Raw genomic sequence first — 25,900 nt, 5'->3', positions numbered from 1 at the left:
CCCGCACAATAATAGAAAGGTCTTCCGTTGGAAACGGAAGACCTTAATAAAACAACTCGATAATTGTATCAGTAATACTGAATAAAAGTATTTCTACAGATATACATCAAACGACTGAATAGTGAAGCTACCGAAATTGCGGGAATACACAATTGTGATCAGTGCATAGATTACATCATTCAAAAGAATTGCAGATTATTTTAATGGTTATTCTTAGATAAAATAATATGAAAATACACATTTAAATTCAAGTACACACCTGTGGAGTCGCCATCAAAGGTAACGCACATGGCATCTATCGGTCACAGATCTCAATTTGTGTTACGTCACCAAGTTCAATGATAAAACAATAAAAGGTCATGGTAGAGATACAAAAATCCGGAACGTAAGAATGGAGTCTACAATTATGCACTTGGCTACATAACGAAACTTTAATGTCAGCCAAAAAGACACTTATTAAAACACGAGACTCAGGACTCTATTGACTCGTCTATCGACCTATTTACTTAAGAGCTTACAAAAGCTATGTTGCCTTTATTTGAAGTCGAACACTCTTCAAAACCACCTTACCGTAAAAAAAACCTTACTAAAGCAGAACGCCAATGGTTAAGCCTTGGGTCCCACCGGAGTTAAAAGAAAATACAACAAATACAGATATCATCTTAAAGCTGACATGAATTTATAAATACGCATTATTACCATTTTATCTCCGGCTACCGCCATAATAGTCGTCGATTTCATTGCTACACACACCCCTGTATAAGGACGATAGCACTATTCATGCTTCACCGCATTTTGGTGTTTCATACACCCGAACACGTCACCTTGGAGGAAAAGACGTGTAGAAACGCGTTTTTAACAAATATAATAAGACAACCACTGCACTGGCAAGAAATGTCTAGTGAACTGAAATTCAGGCACACATATCTAAAAAAAAAAAATTCCATAATTGTAGACCGTTTTCCTGTGTATGTTATAACATCGCACATGTGCAAACCACACACTGTGGCAGATTAAAGCTGAACACCGCTCATAAATAGGCACTGTCCGCCATATTTCTCTTTAATCACTGCTGTCCCTACAACCCTTATATAAGGGACAGACCTCTAAACAGTTCAAAGTACTTCGCTGTAGAGGTCTCACCTGTGTGGACGTACATTTTGCCTCGCCGTGTTACCCGGTCGCGATGAAATTATCAAATTTTACGCACTTTTTGAAGCCAGGAGAATACGAACATCAAATAAATTGGTCAATGCATTATTTACGAACAGAAAAAGAACATAAGATAAGAAAAAAAATGCATAAAATCTAAAGACCACGAAAGGAATACTACATGTCGGCCACGAGGTTCAGGTGTGCAATCGGGTGTAACGAAATCGAAGGGTTTATATACCAGGTATCTGTGTGATGGTGCCTATTTACGAGCGGTGTTCAGCTTTAAGCAATGCCTTGGAAGACGTACAAAAGGGTTGAAATAATTTACAGTCTCTGGGTTGTGCACTTCCTTTTTTTTTTTGATTAGTACGAAATGCATTATGTGAAAAATTACATTTATTAATACTGTGTTGGGCAAGGGAGATGATTTTCTGATGATCCTTTCTTCGTACAAGTTTATCTTTTAAAAAGATTGGTAAGCTAGCGCTGTAGTCATCATAAAACAAATAAGGAGATTTTTAAAACATTTGTTTAATTTTCTGAATAGATTTATTATTTATAGGAATGCACAGTGGTGCAATAGAATTGCGTTTGAGTGGGATAGGAGTCTATTTTTATAGATTTGTGAATTTGATAATGGACTTCACATCAGGGATGGCATAGCTCATTAACTGCGCTTTAAACATTATTCTTTATTTACTGTTATTTCAATTTCAAATTCAAAATTTTCAAGATCAGTAGTCTAAAAACTTGGTACTGTTTTGTAGCAATCGTATATTCTCGGGCCTTTACGGTGAGCTCGGAAAAAATATCCGAAATTGTTCTCCGAGGTTTAAGGTAGTTAAGTTAAAGCAAGATATTTACGCATTTTTAAAGATAACTTGACATTATAAAACCTAGTGTACAGTTACATGTACTTTTTGGCATTTATTAAAAAAATACAAAAATTCAGATCAAATGTGGATGATAAAACGAAATAATATGATACAGTTTATCTACAGCAGTACAGTATTTCCAGAATACACTTCCATGAAGTCGAGCATGCGTATTCCAGTAAAGAAGACTAATCTAGTTGCTCGAGAGCGGTAGCGATGACATAACAATTTTCGTAGATTTCAAATCTAAAAAAGTGAGAAAACGATTTCTACAGTAAATATACAAAATATATAACATTTATTCTTCCCACGACCCTCTAAAAACTCACAATTTAAAATTTAATATTTTTTGGAAATTTCTCAAAATTTGCACAGTTTACACACTATTTTTATGAAACATATATTTAGAGTTATACATTTAGTTAAAAGAAAATGAAGTTTATCTAAATTAACCACCTAGTTTTTGTTTGATAGTTTCTTGAACATGTATACCCCCATATTATTTGACTAGTTTTACAAGGTTTCTTTTGCAAACATTGAAAAAGAAATGGAAATGCATTAAAAAGCCACAAAAAAGTATACACTTATTCAAACTGTAAAAATGAATCCCTAAATGGAAAAAATGTACAAACAAGTGCAGTACATAAAGTACCAACTCCCCCTTTTCGGCAAGTAATTTTTCCACCAAGTGTTTTGACATATTTATGGATTTTCTCTGCTTTTGACAAATACGAGCAATACCATACTTGCGCAGTACTTTAAATAAAACTAGAGCAGAGCTCGTGGCAAAGCCACGAGTAGGTCTTCCGTTGTTGCTGCGAGTTGAAAATATATGTGATATGGTGTCAAACGATTATAATTATTAACCTTCAGTTCTGCTTTTGTTATAAAAACGTGTTGTGATTGAAAGCCTGCATATAAAACGTGTTTTGAAAAAGAAAACTAGAGGTACTGTGAGCAAGCTTACAATTGATACCCCCCGCTAAGAAAAAAATCATTACGCGTGTATTTTTGCTATTATAGAAAATATTGGATGAATCTATTTCACTGTCCATTTTTTATAAATAACAACTGCTTTATTTTTGGGAACTGTTAATTTTTAGCTTCTAATATTTCCATTAATAAGACATGACACAGACAGAATTTAGCTTTTTTGAAACAATGACCTTGAACTTTCTCAATTGACCCTGGGTCAAGGTCATGACACACCCTTTAATCATAAGCAATCTTTGTGTGAAGTAAGAACTTCCAATGTTTCCCCATAAGAAAGATATGGACCAGACACGAATTTTGCATTTTTTCTGCCAGTGACCTTGACCTTGCCCGAATGACCTTGGGTCAAGGCCATGACACACCCTAAGGTCATAAGCAATCTTTGTGTGAAGTAAGAACTTCCAATGTTTCCCTATAAGAAAGATATGGACCGGACACGAATTTTGCACTTTTTCTGCCCTTGACCTTGCCCGAATGACCTTGGGTCAAGGCCATGACACACCCTAAGGTCATAAGCAATCTTTGTGTGAAGTAAGAACTTCCAATGTTTCCCTATAAGAAAGATATGGACCGGACACGAATTTTGCATTTTTTTTTGCCAGTGACCTTGACCTTGCCCGAATGACCTTGGGTCAAGGTCATGACACACCCTTAGGTCATAAGCAATCTTTGTGTGAAGTAAGAACTTCCAATGTATCTCCATAAGAAAGATATAGACCGGACACAATTCCACAGACAAGACGGACAGACAGACAGAAAGACAGACGGACGGACAAGGTGATTCCTATATACCCCCCCCCCCCAAACTTTGTTTGGGGGGGGTATAATAAGAAAATGTTTTCGGAAAACTATTTGTCGCACACAGTTTATGTAATCGTAACAAACATTATTTTAAAAAATGAGATATTTAATGGCGAGTTAAATTTTCAGAGGGTAGCAAGCATTGTAATAAACAGTATGTACTCATGTGTCATGTCAGGAATTGTGGTGTGTTTTTTTTTAAACCGAACCCGTTTACAAAAAACGTAACCTTTTCTCTAAGATAACTTCTTTATTTAAATATTTGTAAATTTTTGAAGACAATGTGCAATTTAGAATTGTTGCGTGCTGACAAAATTTACAGACCCTGAAACGTACTACTACAACAAAAAAAGCGTGCGACTTACGTGCGAAAAACGTTTCGTATTAACCGTTTAGCGTTTCGTGTGAATCGTTAAGCGTTTCGTGTAAACCGTTTAGCGTTTCGGACAAAGCGTGCAGAATTTCGGACAATGCGTTTAAATCGTTTCGAGCAAAGCGTGCGTGAACCATGTGAAACGTTTATCAGATTTCATTCGGAACTCTCTGACAATTTGTTTCAAAATGGAGCCCGTGTTTTACATTACATGTACTTTAAACTGTTTGTGATTGGCAAAACTCTCTTGTAGGTATTTTCATGAAGAAAAAAAATCTAGAAGAAATGATATACTTATCTTTTTACAAAACTGAATTTATTTTTAACAAACAAAAGAAAGGTATATGTATTAAAAGACGACTAGTTACAGAGTACATGTATATATAACGTTTTTATACGATGTTTCAGTACTGGTACAGTTTTACCGGTAACGAATATTTGCCAGTATCGAATAATTTTTAGAAAAATTATTGGTGGAAGACAAAGTTGAGGTTTAAAAAAATTTCTAGCTAGGTGATTATAAGACAGAAATAAATATTATATCAGTGCGTGAAGTTGTTTGCCATTTGCACGATTATTTACCGAATTGTTTACAAATTAAAAATGTGCCCCAGATATGAGCTGCCGGATGTTCAAAGCAGAAAAAACGAAAGCCTAACTATGAAAATAAGTTTGTTATTGATCCCTATTTAGTGAATAATTAGTAAATATAATTCATTTAAAAAGATAATACATCATATCAAATAATATTGGAGCTTTGAATGAAATTACGACTTCAAATAGAACCACGTGTAGTTTTCCTAGTTACGGTTCATTGCGACAGAAGTATTATTTGGCCGCAAAAATTGATAGATATACGGGGAAAACAAAGGAAAATGGCAACTACTTATCATCAATTACTACTATAAAGTGTTTTTATGAAAATTCAATATTATAAAGTAACGGAAATGAAAAATGTTCAAGTCCAGTTTCAATTTGACCGGAAAACGGTATGATAAAAATAACGATCATATAATTTGTTTAAATGACATATTCCCACAATTGTTTTTCCTTGTTCATTTATAAGTCCATTAACATGTACCTCTAGTATATTTTTGAAATTAATTTGCCTCAAAATATTCGGTCAGAAGAGATAAAGGGCGCTTAATTCGATACTGAGAAACGAATTCAAAACTAGGAAACTGGAGGGGGTGTTGAAATTACTGTCTCCGTAATTCATCCTTTATATTTTCGGAAGTTTGATACAGTTTAGAAGGACAAAGAAACGGGATTTAAACAAAAAATAAAAACATTTGGAATTCCGATAATAATAGTTGCATACACGAGACACCTCATACTGATTCGTTACCGGTAAAATGACTGTACAATATTAAAATTCGCTATACATAAAAAATATTAAATACAGTTAGCAAAACATGATTTCTGTTGGAACAAGCCTTAATCAACTTTAACTTACACGAGCATGTTTTGATAAGCATGTATCTTTTTTAATTTATTTACATCGATAACTCTTATTGAGACCACTCGCGGCACACATAACCTCGGACATCGGGTGAGATCTGCACCTGGCTGAACCTGTCAATCAAACTCTGTGTATTTGTTTTCATTGGATGGTCAAGTGTCTCTTTTTTTGTCAATAGCCAATGGAAAAATTAATGACTTCAAGGTAATTGGAATCAGTATTTGATGAAGCACACAATTTAAATGATAGAAAATTTATTAATTATTTGAACAAAATTAAATGTTATATATAATGTCAATTAAAGTATATTAAATAAAATAGTAATGGAAAAACGACACATTTACAGAGTTCAGTATGGTACTGTATTTTGTGACGGAAGGTTTTTAAGAAGAAAATGAACATTTTGCATAACTCAGTTGTTTTAGAGTACCGTCACTTTAGCTTCCTTATATTCAGTCCAAACAAATTTTCAGATAGTTTGTGCATTAGGATATTTACATTTTGTTACGAAAAACACAATTTTACAATTTTACATTATTTCTATCGACACATATTGGCAAATTTAATTTATATTTCATAAAGTCAAGGAAAAATAAATCCCAATTTTTGCAAAAATCAGCTTATTTCATGCCATATCTCAAATTTTACGTAATACACCCATACTTTTTGTTTTATTTTCTAAAAATTTAAGATTTTTCTGACAGGTTTATCATAATTTAAGAAAACGTTTGATACTGTTAAATAATTTCATAACATGTTGAAATGCTAAATGGATAAAAATTGCGTTTTATCAGTGCAAAAAGGTCAAAATATCAAATAGGTGAAGAAATTGTAACATTAATTTTTCTTTATGATATTTTGAATTCTATTTATTTTAAATAGTACAAATTTGTATTTGGTGCCATGGTTCATTCCGATAATAAAATATAGAGGGAAAAACGATGTATGTTCAATCTGCTCTTTCAGTGCAGATAGGTCATATTAAATAGAACGTAGCGCCAAATGAAGCATACAGACCCCCAAATTTTGTTTAGAATTTTGGTTAAGCTTTGTGTGTAGATTTTTAAAAAATACTTTAGGAAAAAACTTTAAGACTTTTGATCGCAGGATCCAACGTCCTTAATTAAAATCAATTTTGATAACCAAAAGTATCGCACGGAAGACAGTGATTATTCAGAGGCTACCTCTAATAACATGGGGGTTGAAATATTTTTGGGAAAGCTAAAACACTTCGACAATATGCAGATGGGGTAGGCGTCACGTAATATTTTTAAAGTATTTTGTTAAAAAATTATGAATCATACCATAGAAGTTCTAAGGTTTTTCGTTCAAATTCATTTCTCGTGATAGAAAATCTACATTTAAAAAAGAAAACCATCTCACATGTGTGAATTGAGGAGTACTTGATCGAAAACCCGATGTGGTGTAGGGGGCTGATGATCTTGTGGCTATGCCGATTTTCTTTTCAAACTTGAAGAAGTATGTACATGTACTTCCTATAGGCAGTGATTTAACAAAAGCACTACATATTCAACATTTTTGCCATAATCTCTCTTGTTAAAAAAGAAATTAATGAAATTGTTCATGACCAAATTGATGTTTTAAATTAAATTCAAGAACATGGATGTCAATTATTATACAAATGTGCTTCTATGAAAGTTATATTGTAACATAGAATAAATGTAAATATCAATTGCGAGTAGATATGTTATATTTATTTTATTGTCAATACTTTCACAGGAACTGTGATAGACTATTGCAATTAAGCAATTATCTCAACTGGTCAAATTCCCTTTTCGCACACATTTTTTCAATACCTAATTTTCAAATGTGTGCAAAACGGGAACAAACCAAATCACGACGTTAATTTGTGCAGAATATCGTAAAACGAGCGTTTTGCATGCCCATCATATTGTGACATAGGCAAATAATGTATTTAAAAGATAAGGATGGATTTGTTCAGCCGATCAAATAAGGTGTTACAACAAAAACTACATTTTTATCAAAATTAATTTTTATTCTTATTTTTGAAAACCTCTATTTATTTCTTTACAGAAGTTCCTAGTGTTAAGATATTAGTGGATTCATCAGTTTGTTTTGGGTCTACAACAACTATTAAGTCAGAAGTTTCATCAACACCGAAACCTAAGAAAATTGAGTGGCAGAAGAGCAAAAATGGAATTAATTTTAACTGCACTGAAAAACCTCTTTATTTTACAAGTACTGACATTTTTACAAGTCCTTCTTATGCGATACCCAACACAACCTTTACCGACAAGTTGTATTATCGTCTTCTGGTTTGGAATGAAACTGGAGAGGGTGTCAGTAACGCTGTGTTCCTAAACGTCACAGGAAGTATGGCTTTAATATAACAAATCAAGACAAGAACCATATTGCTTGATATTTTTATATCACTGTTCTTTATCACCACAAGTCATTTTATAGAAGGTCAATATTAAAGATTAACATTTGAATTCATCCTTTTATTTATGTAGGTCCTCCAAATATCATGACAAGTTTTAAAACAAACATCAAAGACAGATCAGTAAAATTGATTGGCAACCTGTATGTATATGATGATTCGCCTGGCATTTTGGAAACGTTTTGGACAAAAAATGAAAAGAAGATAAGTGGCGGGAAACTTTCTGAAATCAGCAACGAAAATCCATCACTTACTATCAGAAACGTGAGCCCTGACGATACTGGTGAATACCGACTTACTGCTACAAACGCTGTTGGATCAAGTACAAGTGATGTCATCGTTTTAGGTATTTTAGTCGTTTAAAAATATATATTTACATTGTCCAATGACTTTGTCTGTCATAAAACTACGAATCAATTTTGTAATGTTTTGTCCAAACATTTCATCAATTACTATTTCAATATAAGTAAACTAGAGGTTTTTTACAACCGGGATGAATTTCAGTAGGGTTTTTTTGCGGGAAATACACAATGGTTGGTCAAAGTCATAAGTAGAAAGATCTTTAATACGTTAGCCTTATCAATCTTATGTTTGTCATAATTCACCGAATGCTAATGTAAACTTAATTTCTCTTATGAACGCAATTAGGAAATACACTATTCTGAAAATCATGCTTTAGCGAACAGTAAATACAATTCCCATTGTTTATTCGTCTGTAAATTTTTTCTCTATTTTAAAATTTAAAACAACTTTGTCTATATGAATTAATTGAGTAGTTGACAAAACAGACCTTACGTGTACATACTAGTATGTATACAGTCTTAATAAACCGTGGGATGTAAAAAAAAATTAGTTTCCTCCATATTTTTAATTTTAAAATCTGAACCAAAATCGCGAGGGAGGAACCCTACTAAGGAGAAAGTCTACTAGTTAGTGATCTCCCCCTCCCTCCTGGGCGGAGGCTACTTTATAGCCAATTTTTGTGAGGAACAGCAACTATTGAGAAAAGTTGCACAAAATTGTGTTTCAAACGGATATCGGAGACGATGTTTATTACGATATAACACGCAAAATACATGCTTACAAATTAATAATTGTCGTTATTTTAAATACTTTAAACAATTATTACCTGGTAGAAGTAGAACAAAAATATGTTTATCAACAAACATGTCCAAGAGAATCTTCGCAAGCCCTGCATGTGTTTTGGTTACAGTAAATACGCATGTGTAATAGTATAAAAGGCTGAACCCCGTAACACGTTGCGATGTAAATATGTGATAGGTTTTACGTAATTATTAATTCTAATGAAATAATTAGATTTATTTCATGGAGAACGTTGTAATTTTCTGAAAGTTTATACATTCATGAGTAGTAAAAAAAACCGATTCAGATCGGAAAATTTTTTCTAGTCGTTTTTTTATACGATGCGCCGTACTGTCTCTTTTAAGATCTGTTATGACATAATGGTTCTATACTTTTACATTGTTTATTTCTAATGAACATTTCTTACAAGGTAATCCTATTATATTTCCGGAAAAAATTGAAGATAAGAAAAATGGACGCCGCAGTATAGCTGTAATGATTGAATCATTGCCTGCACCTTATCATGTTCAGTGGAGTGCAAAGAATAAAGATGATGAACACTTCACACCTATAGATATATATACGGAAGAGTACGAAGGAACAACGGTATCCTTCCCTCATCCTGTGTTAGTTGTGAGACAGAAAGATCAACTCGAGAACAACTATTTCAGGATAGAAGTTACAAACTTCATTGGAAAAACTGTACATGAAATTTCTGGTAAGAATGCTAAACGTATGTTTATGTTTTTTAAAAAGTTTGACAATGGATTTCCAATTCATATGCAATATTCATATCCAATCTATCGCAATGCAAGATAACTACTACATATCGAGAAAGATATCATAGAAGTGAACGATTTTTTAGAGAGATATTCATAATGAAATAATGGCAATATTTAACAAATCTTTGGCTTGTGCAAATCAGAAGTCATTGATGTTAATTGGAAAAAAAAATATACCTTTGTTTAAAATATCTGAAACAACCATAACTTAACTACAATATTATCGTAAATTACAATATAGATTACTGTAAATGCCTTCTAGTTTTCAACTCTCAGAAAATAATGGCGTGATTTTAAAGTGAGCGAAGGATGCTTCTCGCGATTTTACGCGGATATTAATTCCTCGCGTTTAATTAGGAATCTACGGTATGTGTTCATATTTAATTTTATTCATACTAGGTGAAAACAATCCAGTCTTACTCAGAAGCACAGGTAAGGGGACCAGGTGACATGAGAGGGTCAAGACAATGGCTTCAAAGTTCATAAAAGAAATAAGTAGAAAATAACGGTCCGTTAAAAAAGCATTGTGCTATTTATTATTATATAAAAAAACATTAGAATTTTTTTTTCGCAAAAAGTACAGGATTTTTTAATATGTGTGGTTTCGCAAATATTTAATCAATATACCATTCATAATTCAGTTATATGAACTGTTCCACTTTCTTTTTCTGTTCATCAGCAACAAAAAGCTCTGGAGAGTAATTAACAGTTCATTAAACACATTCATATTTGCTTGTTTCTGTTTAAAGATACTTAAATAAAGAAAAGTACAACTTTTTTAGGAATATATGTTTTCATGCATTATTGGTTTTATGACCAATATTGATAATGCTTAATACATTATCCTCCAACTTTTTGAAATAAATTTTACAATATCCCGAATAATGTTGGGATCTGTCAATTTTTGCTAACCAATTATAGCAATTACATATTTCAAATCATACCTTTTATACTTTGATATTTTATACCCAGGTGACTATATGGGCTTAGGTTGTAAGCTTACATCATATATTTGTATATAAAACATTTAACTGAATTCTATCAGCAGTTATGATGTGCAATGTCTTAAACGTTAGGATAGAAATAAAGTGTAAAAATATCAGTAAACAAATAAACAAATAAAACATATCAGTAAGCAGAATAAAACCAGAGGTACCAGCTTATTAAAAAAATATGGCAAAAATTAATCCAATTTTAAAAATATTTTGATTCAAAATTTAACTTGTTGAATACTTATTTGCATCTTTATTTTCTTTTTGCTCAGATAATGTGAAGGAAACGCCGTACAACGACCATGGGGCCAGTGTTAGGTTTACCAGATTAAATAACATTCTGGCCGATGAGTTTCCTCTTGAAAAAGTGGAAAAACTTAAATTTGTGTTGAAAAGTAAATGGTTATTTTTATTCAATTAAGATATAATCAATACTTTCTTTTCTAACATCATTTAATAAGTAATTGGTTAAAATTTACTAAAATGAAATTATAAGATGTAAAGTTACTCTTATTTATAAAAAGTATTTTAAGCAATGCAAATTGTTTATATTTTTAGCTTCTAAAATCGAAAATCGAAGATCTGTCTTGCAGGCAACATCGGCTATGGACTGTTTAACGATTCTTCAAGATGAAAAACTTTTTACACAAACGGATGTTATTTTTATGCAATTTCTGTGCAGAGAGACAGATTGTTTAAAATTGAATGACAAATGCATAGAATATGCAGAAAAACAGAAAGCATTGTGCTTTTTTGAAAAACAATCAGGTAATTTCTAAGTCGATTATGTAGAATATCTGATATTTGTTATGTATACGTTTATAATGTTAAAATGATAGATTTTATTAGTTCGAAAGGAAATGATATTTTGTTCTTTAAAGATTATTGCACATTTCAACACATTTAAATAACTTAATATAATATCGGATTTTTCCAAAGCGTATGATTGGTCGATTGCTGTTACATGATCTTGCTAAAAATTCTGTTACAGACCCTACTATACTTAAGATATAAAATTTATAGACCTCACTATACTCAAAATAGATTTTCGTGACAAAATACTGGTTTTGGCACTTGTGAAACTGTGACGTCACAATAGCGAAATCAACAGCTTAAAGTCTTGATACAAATTTTCCTGTTAGACTTTTGAGGAGAATTTGTTTTTGATTTATTATTAAAAAACAATTATATGATATACATGTATGATATTTTGATTTCGTTCAAGACATGTTTTAAAGACCTTATCAAAAGGCTATAGTATACATGGTAGTTTAAGGGGAGAAAAAACACTGATCACGGCACTTTAATTGATCACATGACAGAATATATTATAGAATATACAGAGATGGGAAATAAACACTACAGACTTCATGTTGTTTTAAGTTATTTCATTAATAGATTAAACACTTCTTTATGTTGACTTGTGCATTCCGAAATCAAATCAGTTACATTTTAAAATAAAATATTGTTTAATTTTTAGAGGTTTATTTATCGAAATTTTGTGAATATTTTTTTTTTCATGTAGATGTACAATATCACAAATGAAGAAAGGATAATGTTCTGGGTTTTTTTAAAAATAGATTTGTGATAATAACATGTAAAAATGCCAATATTATAATTGATTTTAACATTTTTTGATATTTTCTAAATTATTGAATAAGATTTACAAATACATGTAACTTCCATTAATTTTTTTTTCCAAATCAAAAACCTGAAATGTTCATAAACATTTACATGAAAGCATTTCCTTTACATGGCAAGAAAGTTGCCATAAAAATAATACATATTGTATAGGACATCTTAAAGCCAAAAAAGAGAGAAGATGAATAAATAAAAAAAATGTTTTTACACTGCACCATCCTGATTATCCTTAACTCCATGCTTTACTTTCGACTTAATTTTAATTACATATTTTAAGAATATTCAAATTTTGACAATCATTAATTCTCATTAAGATACAAGTAATTGTGTGATTTTGGGTATTAAAAAAATTGGAAAGTTTAATAACAATGAATCATAATTTAGAAATTTGATTGCGCTTTGGTAAGAATTGCTTAAACTGCATAATTGTATGTCTAAATTAAAGTGCATTTTATCTATTAAATGGTGCGATTGTTCTAATTCTCATTCAAATGTATACTGACTTATTTTTAAGTTTATATATATTTTATTTATTATCTCTTCTTTTTTACTATAGTTAATGGATGCGTGGATGTACAATTCCATGTACTAGGAGATATATCTGGTTACACTAAAGAATTTATTCGAGAAGTTATAGCGACAGTTGCTGCTATTCTGGATTGTAAAGAAGAGGACATCCATCTAAACGCTGTCCAATATTCCAAAATTTTTTCCTTTATCTCTCAATAAAGAAGGTTTACATAAGGAAACTGTTAGCTTTGAAGGAACAAGACCGTCGCAACCTCAAAATCCTTAACATCGACTATTTGAAAATAGACAAAGAAACTATCTATTTAAACAGAGAAGAAGGTGAATTTAGAATATAATTTGTTTAGATTTGAGATAAGCACAACTCTTTTGATTATTAATTATAATCTCAAGTTAAAAGCCATATCGACAGACAAGCAATCAAAATGAATTTATGATTTTTTTTCCTTAAAGTATGTTCAACTGCTAAATCTAAACGCTATCCAATATATGCCATTTTTAATCAGTTTTCGTATGTTAAAATCCTTTATGAAATTCTGCAAAAGAGCATTAGGTTCAAATCATTTTAGGCACGTTTCATTAACTTTTATATGCATATTCTATCTTTTTATTTCTTTGAAACACCATGGTCAAAAGTGAGAGTAATATGAAACTATAAACTATAAAATTATCGATCAAAGTGCAGTTGTTGTTCATAAAGAAATCTTAATATTTCCTCAATTACTTGTGATGATTAATGATCTTTAAAATAATTGTAACTAAATATTGATTATTGAAAAGAGTTAAAGTTACTTAGGAGGTGGCGTGTTAAGTTTTTTAAAAAGTGTGCTGAATTGGGGGGGGGGGGGCGTAGAATTTGCAATAGCAAATTATTATTTTTAACCTTACATGTATATATGTACATTGTAATATACACCAATTTTAGTACATTTGCGAAGTATTAAGAAATCTACTATTTGGTTCTATTTTGGAATTATCTCAAATAACAGGTACAATAACAACAGGATTACCAGGTACATGTATATAGAAAATTGTCATTTTCCGTACTTTAAAGCAGATTTTTAAAAAAATTCAATAGCGATTTTTCTCAAATTTTTATATGATATAAGAATTATTTTTTTTCTACCGAATATGTAAAAATACTAAATTTTACAACCAGGTTAAAAATACCATTTGAATTAAATACGTTTAAATTTTCAAGGGGGATAAGGGTATACTTAAAACGGTTCTGTTTCAAGCATATTTTTGCAAATTTGACATAATGATTGACATAGATTGTATTTCAAGTTCTTTAAACTTATTTGCGGGAATTTCGAATCACGAAAAACCGTTATTTTAAAAATATTTTGTGAAACTTTTAGATAACAAAATGGAGTGCAGAATAAGAGAGAACTCTGATGCTGATGTAGACGAAATAGAAACTGAAAAAGGATTGAGAGAAGAAAATAATCGCAAAAGGAAAATGGAAGAAATGGATTCCGAAGAGGAACGAAAGAATAATCTTTTTATTAAAAATGATGATGTTGAACTGTTTGCTGATTTGGAACAAATGGATCTAATGTCTGATGATGAAGATGAACCAGTAGATAGCAAAGGTAATATGGTGACAATATTTTTTTTCAGGGAGGGGTGGGGGGTAAAAAAATATAAAGTTGTTTGCCGATGAGGTTCGAGGATTTGACCCCCCTTACCAATCCGCACATGCACATTTGAACAGATCAAGCAGGCTTTGATTTTAGTTAAACTGAAAATGTATGAATCAGCTCATATTGCATCCATTATCATGATGGTAAACAAGTCCGAAAAAGTTTATAAGCTCATAAAATAGTTTATATCAATGCATTTACTATAAAAAAAAAACGAGAGTTTTGAATGTCAACAAGGGGTGTAAAAACGTTGTTGAAGTATTTTAAATTCTGCAATTATAGAATTAAACTTTTCGAAGAAAGGTATTTACAGCTTCAAAATGGTTTGTTGTGAACAATTTGACTGTTATTTGCAATGCAACTTTATTCATTTTCTCCAGAGACATAAATAAAATATTTTTTCCAAAATCGTTTTGGAGCGATTCAACAATTTTCTGCTATATTACAGGTATATGGGAGGCATTTTAACTGTGGTTTTGGCCTTTCCCGAGACACAGTTAGATTATTCCAACTCAGCAGAGTGTAGTGAAATTAATAGCATTATTGTAGGTTTGAAGTTTGGTTATGCAAATGTCAACAATATACGGTGTTTCGATGTATCTATTTTGTAAATGCCCGATATCATATGCAATGTCAACCCGTGCGTGCACGGGTCAAAGTCTAGTTATAAATTAAAAATTAACAAATCGTGACACTAGGTCAACAATTTGTTTACTGTAGTTTACACATCTTGAAACCGTATTTATACTATATACATGTACATATACTACGTCTTGCAACTGCAAACGGTTGTTTTAGGTGTTAAGTAACATAAATACTTTTCACTTCTGAAACAAAGATGTGAAATATAGATTAACGTCGTAGCTGAACAACCGTGTTTATTAACTGTGAAACTAAGTTTAGCTCATTTTGTCTGGCGTATCAAATATAATTAATGCATCTCTGTTCATTCAAACAGTAAAATTTAACAGTGATTTGTTACAAATTTTGCCTGTGGTCCCACAAAAGTGCTATCCATAATTGTGCTAAATTATATTCATAATTTGATATAAACGACGTTTATTATTTTTAGAAAATGTAAAATCTCGAGGACTTACGCTTCGCAACTACCAACGGGAGCTAGCTGAGAACGCAATTCAAGGAGAGAACACCATTGTCTGCTCAGGAACAGGTACAGGGAAAACCCGTGTGGCATTTGCTATCATTGATGACCATATCAAGAAATATCCCGAAGGTATGGGATCACAGTTACCATATATACACTATCATTTTAAATTCAAGCACTCTTTAGCTCTTTAGTTCTAAACAAATATTGATTTGATAAGTATTTGAAGATGTAAACTTTAATTAACATAACCAGTACTTTACAATGATGATGATGTTAATGAGATAAAAATGATGATGTGTCTTGTTTATTGATTACAGGTAAGGTAGTAGTAATGGCCCCTACAGTTCCTCTGGTTAACCAGCATTACCAGGTCCTCAGACGTCTGTTGCCTCATTTAGTGGTAAGTTAATAGTATACTGTAAATGCCACTGACCATGTTTATGACCTCGGCATATGATGTTATGTCGATCTTGAACTTCTGTCCATCTGTCGAACACAAGCAATTTCTTCTTTGTTCCTGAAAGAATGAAATGTTTGCGTTTTTCCAATGAAGCTACAAATGTTATCAACTTTCTGCAAATTACTAGCATACCGTGTAACAAACGCACTTGAAAGTATCTATTATAAATTCTAATTAATTTATATACTGACCGTGTCGGTCAGTTAACGCCAAACTATGAGATATTCATTAGCACGTGATGTGACAAGCTAATTTTAGAACGTAAACAAGATAGCGACGCAATAACTTGGTCGGTCTGTTGGCAGTGGAATAACGCATTCGAAGAGAATAGAAAAAAAACCCAGTTTGACAGAGACATTCTAAAATAAGAATTAATATTAATTAATTAATATTGGACTTTGAGCGGTTGACATGTGTTAGAAACTTTGTGTTTAACTCTGAGCATGCCGGTGTAGAGCATAATAATGACCCTCGTAAAATAATGACCGGAAGTCCTTTTCTTTAAACAAAAATCCATTGATTCTACAGCTGGTGGGGGGGGGGGGGGGTGGTCATTATTCTTCGTCGATAAATGACGACCGGTCATTATTCTAAGAAGGTCATTATCTTTCTTTACACTTGCATCTTCTTATTGACAGGTGGGTCACACAGCGGTTTGTTTTCTTTGTTGAAAAAGACATTTATTCATAACGAAAAAGAAGCTTATGTCCATTGTACGATATTTATTGTATGAATATGATAAAACTTGTATAGCTATCACTCGATTACTTAAAATGTATAAAAAAAAAAATTTAAGTCGAGGTGCCCGAGAATAGATAATTTTTACGTCTTATTTTATAATTATATACGTTTTAAAATGCATAAAAATAATGGTCAACTTCAAAAGAGCTCTCATCGATTGCCATCGGCAGCGATACGCAACTATCCTCATAAAAAGCCGATGACAATTTTTGATGTTTTTCTTAAAACAAACCTGTCATATTACCTCGTTCTGCAAGCTGCTTTTCTAAACTACTATTCCCGCGCACATCCACATAAAATATCATTCATTATGAATATTCATAGGTGAATCGCCGTTATTCATTTTAAATTATGGCTAGTACCTTGTTGATATTCATTAAAAATTACACAATTTTTTAGAAACTGGTTTTCAACATCGCAAAACTGCCTTTAAAAACGGCATATATGCCTTCAATGCTTTCAACTATTTCCATATACCGGTATTTTATTTAAAGGGGCTTGGTCACGATTTCGATCAAGAATAAATTGTGTCCGATTTTTGATGTTTACAATGCTTGAATAAGGCATTTTTAATAGGCAACCAAAATTTGAGTGTCATTCGTTGAGTTATAAGCGAGTTACAGAGCTTACAATTCTTTACTAAGTAAACAAAGCTAAAACATATTGAATGTTATAGTAAAAATTCCAGTTATAGACTTGAAATGAATGTGTTACGCGTTAGGAAATGTTTAATTATGAATAAGAAAATACACAAATCAGCTTTTAAAAAAGATTGTTTTAATGGTATATTGAACATATGTAAACAAAAAAGGGCACGAGCCTTGTTTACATGTCGAAGAATTGTGCGCCATGTATCTCTCAGATTTCATTTGATCATGTAAAGCATTTTAGATAATAAAAACAGAAAATGAAAATTGACCAAAATCGTGACCATACCATTTTAAGACTATATTTTTTTTAAAATATGTAGTATGATAAAACAAACTGACTGATTTTGATTTTATTTACACTCATTAATTCATTAATTGCTCCAGGAGAAAACACTGAAAATAACTGGTGAAAGTGAAAGAAGTGAACAACTCCATATGTTCGTGGGAGAGTACCAAGTTTTCCTTCTTACACCAGCCATCTTGGAAAATGCTATCAATCCGGGGAAGGATGAAATCATTTTGTCCAAGTTTTCGCTGATGATATTTGATGAATGTCACCATGCCTGCAAGGGTCACACCTACAACCAAATCATGCTGAAATACCACATGATGAAAAGTGATCCACGGAAGGGGAAGTCAAAATTGCCTCAGGTAAAAAAATAGAATAGGGGTAATGTAATTGTTAAATTTCAGAATGCACACAAAATATGCACTCTCAGGCACGTAGCATCGGGGGGGGGGGGGGGGGGGGGGGGGGCAGGGGGGCCTGGCCCCCCACTTTTTCTCGCAGCAACAATTTTTTTAAAATTTACATATAAAAAAAATGGATTATAATGGAGTTGCCCCCCCCCCCCCACTTTTTTGGAAGTTAGTAAGGAATTGATATGAAAATAAGGAAATGGGTAGTCAAATTGAATATCCCCCCCCCCCCCCCGCACCCCCATTTCATGATTTGGAGGGAAAAAATTTTGGTAGGGAAGAAATTTTTTTGGAAGTATAGTTGAGTCCCCCTACCCCCCCCCCCTCCTCCCCCCCTCCTCCCCCCCCTCCTCCCCCCCCCCCCCCGGGATTAGGATTTTGAAGATTTTTTGGAAACTTTAAATTTCCCTTTTATTTTCTTTTGCATGTCAAGATTTTTTGGATGGGTCTGCCCCCCCCCCCCTTTTAAAAAACGATGCTACGTGCCTGACTCTTAAAACTTTTGATAAGGTCACTAGCCTAAATGCATTTTTCCTTATCAACTGAAGCCAAATTCTGCATGCATATTTGATTACTAGGGCCCTGCTATGACCATATCATATAGTGATCAGTCTGTATTGGACAAGATCTAATCTCTCTCATATTAGCCTTATCTCACTCATATTGCCCATAAGGAGTGCTTAATGGTAAAGGGTGTTTAGTGACCTTGAACCAAGTTTCTAGGTGAAAGGTCAAGGTCCAGAAGGCCACTTGTTTAGTATAGTCGAGTCCTATAAGATGGCCATAATCTTAGTGGTGTTAAATTTAAGTAAAATAGTTAACTTGAATTTCATACTTATATTATTTGACAGCGTGACGGCTGGGTTTTGTATGTTACAAACACACACAAATTGAACTCCTTTGTTTATTCTTAGATTGTGGGTCTGACAGCAACACTTGGTACCAACAAGGCCAACACTCCAAGCAAAGCAAAAGAGCACATCTTCCAGGTCATGGCCAACTTAGATGTCCATCTGCTGTCAACTGTCATCAAATGCAAAGATGACCCACAGTTAAACAGAGATCAAATTGATATTGGTAGGTGTAATATATTAATGGCGTTTAAATAAAAATGATTTCTCAGCACACCAGCTGAGAACCTGCAAGTATTAATTCATATTCTTTCAGGTTAAGGTGTAAAATGCATAATACTGTCAATGAGCTGAATATATTTTGGCTAGCCATTTTCTTATCTCATTTATATTACACATTTTCTTTCAATGGGACGCTCTGCTTGGGGTGATCAGAATGTAAAGTAAAAATAATAATTTTTCCAAAAAATGGTGAAAAGACTTATGAATTTTAAACATTATGGATGCTACTACAGTGTATGTTTTTTATTTGCAGAAAAAGTCAAACTTCTACAGGATGTTAAAAATGACACAGTTCATAAAAGAATTGAGGAAGTAATGGAAGAAATTGAGAAAATCTTAGATGAGGAAAAAGGTATTAAGAGGACAATAATTTGTTCTTGCAAGATGTTAAGAATACATGGCAATCTCTTTGATTTTGGTCAAAAACAGCTAGATCACCCTTCCCAATTGGGAAAGCCCCATAAAATTCCCAATTTATTTTTCTACAAATTCCAAACATCATAAATTTTACATTGTGTATATAAAAAAAATGAGTTCAATGAAATTTGAACTGTAAAACTTCAATTTTTAGAGGTTAACAAAACACTATGCTATGATATATAGATGTCCTTTTGGTAATATAAGTATCTTAAAATTTTCCAATTTGTTCTAGCTTATACTGAAAGAACATATAGAACATATAGAAACCATTTTTTAATAATCTTTAATCGATAAAATTTATTAGTTGAGTGAGGTTTCAAGAAAACCACCTCATTCATATTACATTATGTCATCTCATTATATATAGTCTTAGGTCAGATTCATTTATTCATGCATACATTTGTCCTCATCACTAGGGATGGGAATATATGACAGGAACCTTGGCTAGCATTGCAGATGCTTACATGCAGAATTTTAACCATCTTTGGTCATCTTTGTCACAGAACAAAGATGTCATCTACTGATATTATATGTGGATCTTTTTTTTCCATTTTTCAAGTTTCTATAAATGCTACAGCTTTTAACAAAAATTAAACAAATTAAGCGATAGAAAAATATGACTTAATTTCTTAAAGCTTAATTAATAATACATGTATATTAAACCATCAACATGCATTTATTTTCTGTTGATATTGCAGTCAATATATTTCCTTTTTCAATTTTTCAAGGACACTTAGATGCAGAACATGAAGATGAGGAAGAGATATTGAAGACACTGTTGGGGAAACCAAATGCTAACAGGACACTGGAAGGCAGCAGAAACTCACAACAATATGTGCAGTGGTGTTGTCGGCTGCATGATAAAGCCATTCCAATTTTGTTTAGAAAGCCTGGTTCTTCTGAAAGAATACGACTTGGTGGGGAGTATCTGAAGGTACTGTAGGGAACAATGGGTTTTAACTTTTCATGCTTACTACTGTTATTTATAATACCCATTTGATTATGATTTTAAGTATAATGCAATATTTTTCAGCATATCAAAAAAGGGCATACATTGATGTGAAAAACAAATATGTTTATTGCATGTTTTGAGATAAGGGTAAATTAAACTTATGTACCACATAATTATGTTTTAAAGAACATGTTTTAAACTTAATAATACCATGCATTTAGTTTGTTTTGCAATAATCTGATTTTTTTACTTTTGACTTGATTGCTTTCATATAGAAAATAATTTTTGTGATTAGAAATATTTTAAATTGCAAAATTGATCGAGACAAATATTCAAAGAACTTGTACATTGACCCCTTTTTGCGACATTAAAAAAAGCTCAGATATACAGTACTGTAAAACTTGTTTATTACGAACACGGATATAACAAATTCTCGATAAAGCGAAGTTTTTTTGTGTCGGATATAACGAATGTACGGATATAGCGAACTGATTTTGAGTCCCGCAGAGGTGAATGATTACGAAATTTAACACTTCTATAAAGAATTTCGTTACAGTGTAAAAACGTTTGCACTACAATTTAACTATTTAGTTTGAAGTAATTTATTTTCATATAAATTTTTCGACTCAAAATCTGATTATTAAAGGTATCAAAGAAACATATTTTTATTCTAAGCCGCAATTAGCAAAAATTAAAGTCTGGTGAAAGAAAACATGTAAATAGTGAATTCTCTTTAGTTATTATTACTGTTCGGTATACGGATATAACGAATTACAGATATAACAAAGTTAATCCATTGGTCCCTATGACTTTGCTATAACCGATTTTTAAAATAAGATTTAAAAAATATAAATTTATTAGAAAGCATAAACTGTTCCAGACCAGTGAACATTTAGTATAAATTGGGTAGCTTTAGAATTTATTTCTTATAATGTTCTTTCATTCATTGTGAAAGAAAAATTATGGCAATTTAATTGACTACTAAATTGACCTTAAAATGTACAAAAGTTCTGCAAGGTAATGTCAAGCAAAAATTTAAGTTTTAAGCACACCAGTCTTATTGTGATGAACAAGGTAAAAGTTTTACACTATACTATTTTTTCAATACAATAATTGTATCAGTTAATCAAATAACTTGTTACAACCAGAACTTAATTAAACTTAATGATTGGATATCATTTATTAATAAGTTTTTATTAAAATCTTATGAAAGTTTAGATGAAGAAACTCCTAAAGGTTAATGTATGAATTGTTTCAGAAACTGAGTGATTTGCTGGAGGTAAATGACTGTTTGACAGGAGACATTGCTTTAGAGGTTCTGAAGAAGGAAGTGGAGAACATCAATGTGGAAATAACGAAAAATGAGAAAAGAATTGCACATCTGATTATCAGTAAGATGGCAATTGCTAACTAGTAAACCATTTACTCTGTCAAAATAATGGTTCATATCGTAGCTAGTGGTTACAAAATCAGTTTCTGTAGGCAGGTTATATATTTTCACACCATGTTATTGTCGCCCTTGGCTTTACTTGTAAATGGTGTCGTTCTGACAACGTTGTGTTCAAATATATATAATTTGAGACAGTGGATTTTGCCAAGTTTTGATTTTGTCCAATTACAACGAGAGTGAAAGGGGTGAAAATAAAACTGGGGCAAATATTTACCTATTTACGGTATTCATAAAAAATCAAAACTTGATTTGATAGTAAAAACTTCCTGAGTAGAACGGACCATGTTTGTGTAAGGAATCGATGAAGTCTTAATTGGATGCTAAAATTGAAAGTGAGAAAATCTTTTGCCGTCAAAAAGAGGATACAGTAAAACTCGTTTAGTACGAACACGGATATAGAGAATTTTCGGATGTAGCAAACTTTTTTTGAATTCCCGGTAAAATCTTAACAAATCTGTGCAAATTTTTACGGTTATAACGAATTTGGATATAACAAATTTACGGATATAGCGAACTAATTCCGAGTCCCGTAGAGAAAAAATTTAACGAAATTTATCACCTATATAACAAATTTCTTTACAGTTTAAAAAAGTTAGCACTGCCAATTAATGAAATAGTTTGAATAAGTTTATTTTCATATAATTTTGTCAATTCACAATCCGATTATTAAAGGTATCAAAGTAATGAATTTTTATTTTTAGCCTCAATTAGCAAAATGTATAGTCTGGTGAAAGAAAACACGTATATAGTGAATGCGCTATAGATATTATTACGAATTCGTCATACGGATATAACGAGTTACGGATATTAGTAATTTCATTGGACCCAAGGACTTCGCTATAACCAAGTTCTACTGTATTCATGTTTGCCCATATTCACTTATATATAGCCTTAGGGATTTATGACTCTCTATGTCTTAGATTTGCAAGGATTTATATTTGTGGCGCTTAGATATGATTCTTTTGTTGTGTTCTTAATCGAATATTATGCGGTGAAATTTTACAGTTCTTGAACCTTTTTGGTTCTATAAATATTAAAAATGCTTCAATTAATATTTCAGAACTGCAATCAGATCCACAAAAATTGCAGGCTGGTTCCACTGCTCAGACAAATTCTGTAAAAAATCTTAATGTTCTTTTGAGAACAATGGAGGACAATATTATCCTAAAGGACAAAGCAAATGGTGGACAAACACAGTTCATCATATTTGTAAAAACTATAGAGGTGGCCAAACGATTGAGTGAAATGTTAAAGATCAAGGCTTATAACTGTGAAAGCCTGATTGGAACAAGAGGTAAAGTATCAATATAAACATGATTTTTTTAAATTTTTAAATCAAAATTCAGAAATACCTATATGGAATTAGAAAAAAATGTTAGATTCACTACTCATACCTATCTGTATTTTTCAACTAGCCATGAACAAAATAGATCAAATTATCATCTTGAATAAATTCCATGAGAAGAAAATTCAAGGAATTGTTGCCACCTCATTGGCAGAGGAGGGAATTGATATCCCAGACTGCGACCTAGTTATCCTGTATAACTATATTGGCAATGAAATATCATATAAACAGGCCATGGGTAAGACGGTGAACAAGGTATTCTTTTCAAAGGTTGAACTTGTAATTTTGTCTGCTAAAACAAAATTTGTGAATTTACCTCTGGACAGTTTCCATATTATAAGAACTGCATTTTATAGTTAATAAGGCATTTGAATAATTTCAGTACAGTCATCTGCTTTGATTTTAATGGCTACCTATGCGTAGGTGCTAGAAAAGAAGAGTGAATTTACAGGGTATTTTGTAAAATATTTGCCAAAAACAACAGGTCTGCATTTTGAAAATAAAATTTAAAGTGCTCTTTGAAGCAAAATTGCCATTACTGCAAAAGATGGGATGCTACAGTGTAATAGCAGCCACAGAACAGTAAAATTAATTCAGTTACAACCAGAATAATAAATGTATAAATGTCAATTTGTAAAAAAAAAATAAACAAAAAGATTTGTATTAGTCAGAAATAATTATACACATGTAGATTGTAACCCCCCCCCCCCCAGCCCCCCCCCAGCCCCCCCCCCGGCCCCATAAATAACTTTTAGAAAAAATAGATAAATAAAAAAAAAATTCATCTTCAACTATATTATGTGTTTCTATTTTCATCAAAAAATCTAGTGCAGTCGTCTTGTCTCTTAATAACAAAGGAACATAAAAATAAATTAATTTTGATGTTTTAAAATATATACATGGCATATACATGTAACTGTTAAAATTGATAAATGTTTAACAGTACTTTCAGTTCTTTGATTTTAATGCCTTAGTATTCATGGTTTAAATTTCAGGCTAGACTATCTGATTTAAATCCAATGCATTTCAAAATTACGGATTTAAACTTTTTTATAACAAATATTATGTTTACTTTATTTTCACAAATTAGAATATTGTTTGCCAAATTAATATAAAATTTAATTTATTTTGGCTTTTTTTATTCCACAAAAGTAATAAAATATTACAAATGTTTTGCATTGAAGGGCGAGCAAGAAAATTGAAAGCCCAAATTCTTGTTCTTGGAAAACCCTCTGACTATGATAGAGAGACTATCAACAAAGCCCGCATAAAATACATGGAGCAGGCTGTAGAAATGATCAGATCTGATGAAAATGTTGAGAAAAAAATAAGAAACACCATTGAAGAAATGGTTGCAGAACAAGACCTGAAGATGTTGACAGCATCACAGGCAGAAACAAAACCGGAGGGAGCTGCAAACCACAGACTGATTTGCAAATGCGGTCATTTTGAAATTGATTGCAGTATACTGCGGTGCATTGACAACACAAATTATGCTGCACTTGATGTCGAGTTGTGGGACAAGATTGAAGAAAAACCTCTGACAAAAAAGGCCAACACAAAGTCAGATTTGGACATGCAGACTGAGTGGAATCACCAAAGCTGCCAGAAAAAACTGGGAACCATCTTTTTATACAAGGGTGTTCGTTTGCTTTATTTAGCGCAGAAGTCCTTCAGTTATGACACCAAAGATGGAGATCGTCCCCTACCAGTCCAGCAATGGAAGAAACTACCATTCCAAATTCCAGCCTTGACAAGCAAAGAACTGTTGGAGCACCAGAAGTTGCTAAAGGTTAATGGAAAACAATGATGGATAAAATAATGATTATAATTATAGGATATTGTACAAAAGAATATGATTTCTGTATTAAATTCCTTTTTGGTCTTTTTTTTATCAAAGCATGTTGTGCCTCTTTAAAGCAAAGATTAATATTTCTTAATGTGAATTTGCTGAGAGAGATTAACTTTTCGTGTCCTATGAAATTTTGACACTGAAATCCATAACAATTTTGAGCTAAAGTCTGTCCCAAGATATTTATCCAGCACATTTGGACGATTAAAAAAAAAAAATTACATACCTGTGAAAGAAGTGCAATTCTAATAGTTGTAAGGGGTAATTTCCAAGAAAATTTCATTGACACATTTCAACTGTCACTCAGAAAAATTCACAGGAACGATAACAGATTCCT

The 25,900-nt window shown here is 32.0% G+C and overlaps 3 protein-coding genes across 3 annotated transcripts; all 3 read left to right on the top strand.

The window, feature by feature from the left end:
* Positions 1–5,982: 5,982 nt before the first annotated feature.
* LOC128185241 (muscle M-line assembly protein unc-89-like) lies at positions 5,983–8,444 on the top strand. Its single transcript, XM_052854888.1, has 3 exons — positions 5,983–6,016; positions 7,715–8,014; positions 8,155–8,444. The coding sequence occupies exons 1-3, from the start codon at positions 5,983–5,985 to the stop codon at positions 8,442–8,444; spliced, it is 624 nt and encodes a 207-aa protein (XP_052710848.1).
* A 1,142-nt stretch (positions 8,445–9,586) lies between these two features.
* Positions 9,587–11,359, top strand: LOC128185240 (uncharacterized). The gene is made up of 2 exons (XM_052854886.1): positions 9,587–9,882; positions 11,211–11,359. Exons 1-2 carry the CDS (start codon positions 9,660–9,662, stop codon positions 11,357–11,359), a joined length of 372 nt encoding a protein of 123 aa, XP_052710846.1. The 5' UTR covers positions 9,587–9,659.
* A 3,117-nt stretch (positions 11,360–14,476) lies between these two features.
* LOC128185239 (antiviral innate immune response receptor RIG-I-like) lies at positions 14,477–25,521 on the top strand. The gene is made up of 11 exons (XM_052854885.1): positions 14,477–14,702; positions 15,826–15,987; positions 16,179–16,261; positions 18,097–18,363; positions 19,326–19,488; positions 19,798–19,896; positions 20,693–20,898; positions 22,175–22,307; positions 23,427–23,660; positions 23,782–23,949; positions 24,896–25,521. Exons 1-11 carry the CDS (start codon positions 14,477–14,479, stop codon positions 25,519–25,521), a joined length of 2,367 nt encoding a protein of 788 aa, XP_052710845.1.
* Positions 25,522–25,900: the final 379 nt, after the last annotated feature.

This window comes from Crassostrea angulata, chromosome 5, assembly GCF_025612915.1.
Source record: "Crassostrea angulata isolate pt1a10 chromosome 5, ASM2561291v2, whole genome shotgun sequence".
NCBI lineage: Eukaryota > Metazoa > Mollusca > Bivalvia > Ostreida > Ostreidae > Magallana > Magallana angulata.
This window is presented reverse-complemented; position numbering and strand designations above follow the sequence as displayed.

Coding starts and splice junctions, on each gene's coding strand:
- LOC128185241 (XM_052854888.1), top strand. CDS start 5,983: ATGGAAAAACGACACATTTACAGAGTTCAGTATG. Junction 6,017..7,714: donor CATTTACAGAGTTCAGTATG/GTACTGTATTTT, acceptor ATTTCTTTACAG/AAGTTCCTAGTGTTAAGATA. Junction 8,015..8,154: donor GTTCCTAAACGTCACAGGAA/GTATGGCTTTAA, acceptor TTATTTATGTAG/GTCCTCCAAATATCATGACA.
- LOC128185240 (XM_052854886.1), top strand. CDS start 9,660: ATGATTGAATCATTGCCTGCACCTTATCATGTTCAGTGGAGTGCAAAG. Junction 9,883..11,210: donor AACTGTACATGAAATTTCTG/GTAAGAATGCTA, acceptor CTTTTTGCTCAG/ATAATGTGAAGGAAACGCCG.
- LOC128185239 (XM_052854885.1), top strand. CDS start 14,477: ATGGAGTGCAGAATAAGAGAGAACTCTGATGCTGATGTAGACGAAATA. Junction 16,262..18,096: donor GTCTGTTGCCTCATTTAGTG/GTAAGTTAATAG, acceptor TAATTGCTCCAG/GAGAAAACACTGAAAATAAC. Junction 23,661..23,781: donor AAGCCTGATTGGAACAAGAG/GTAAAGTATCAA, acceptor TTTTTCAACTAG/CCATGAACAAAATAGATCAA.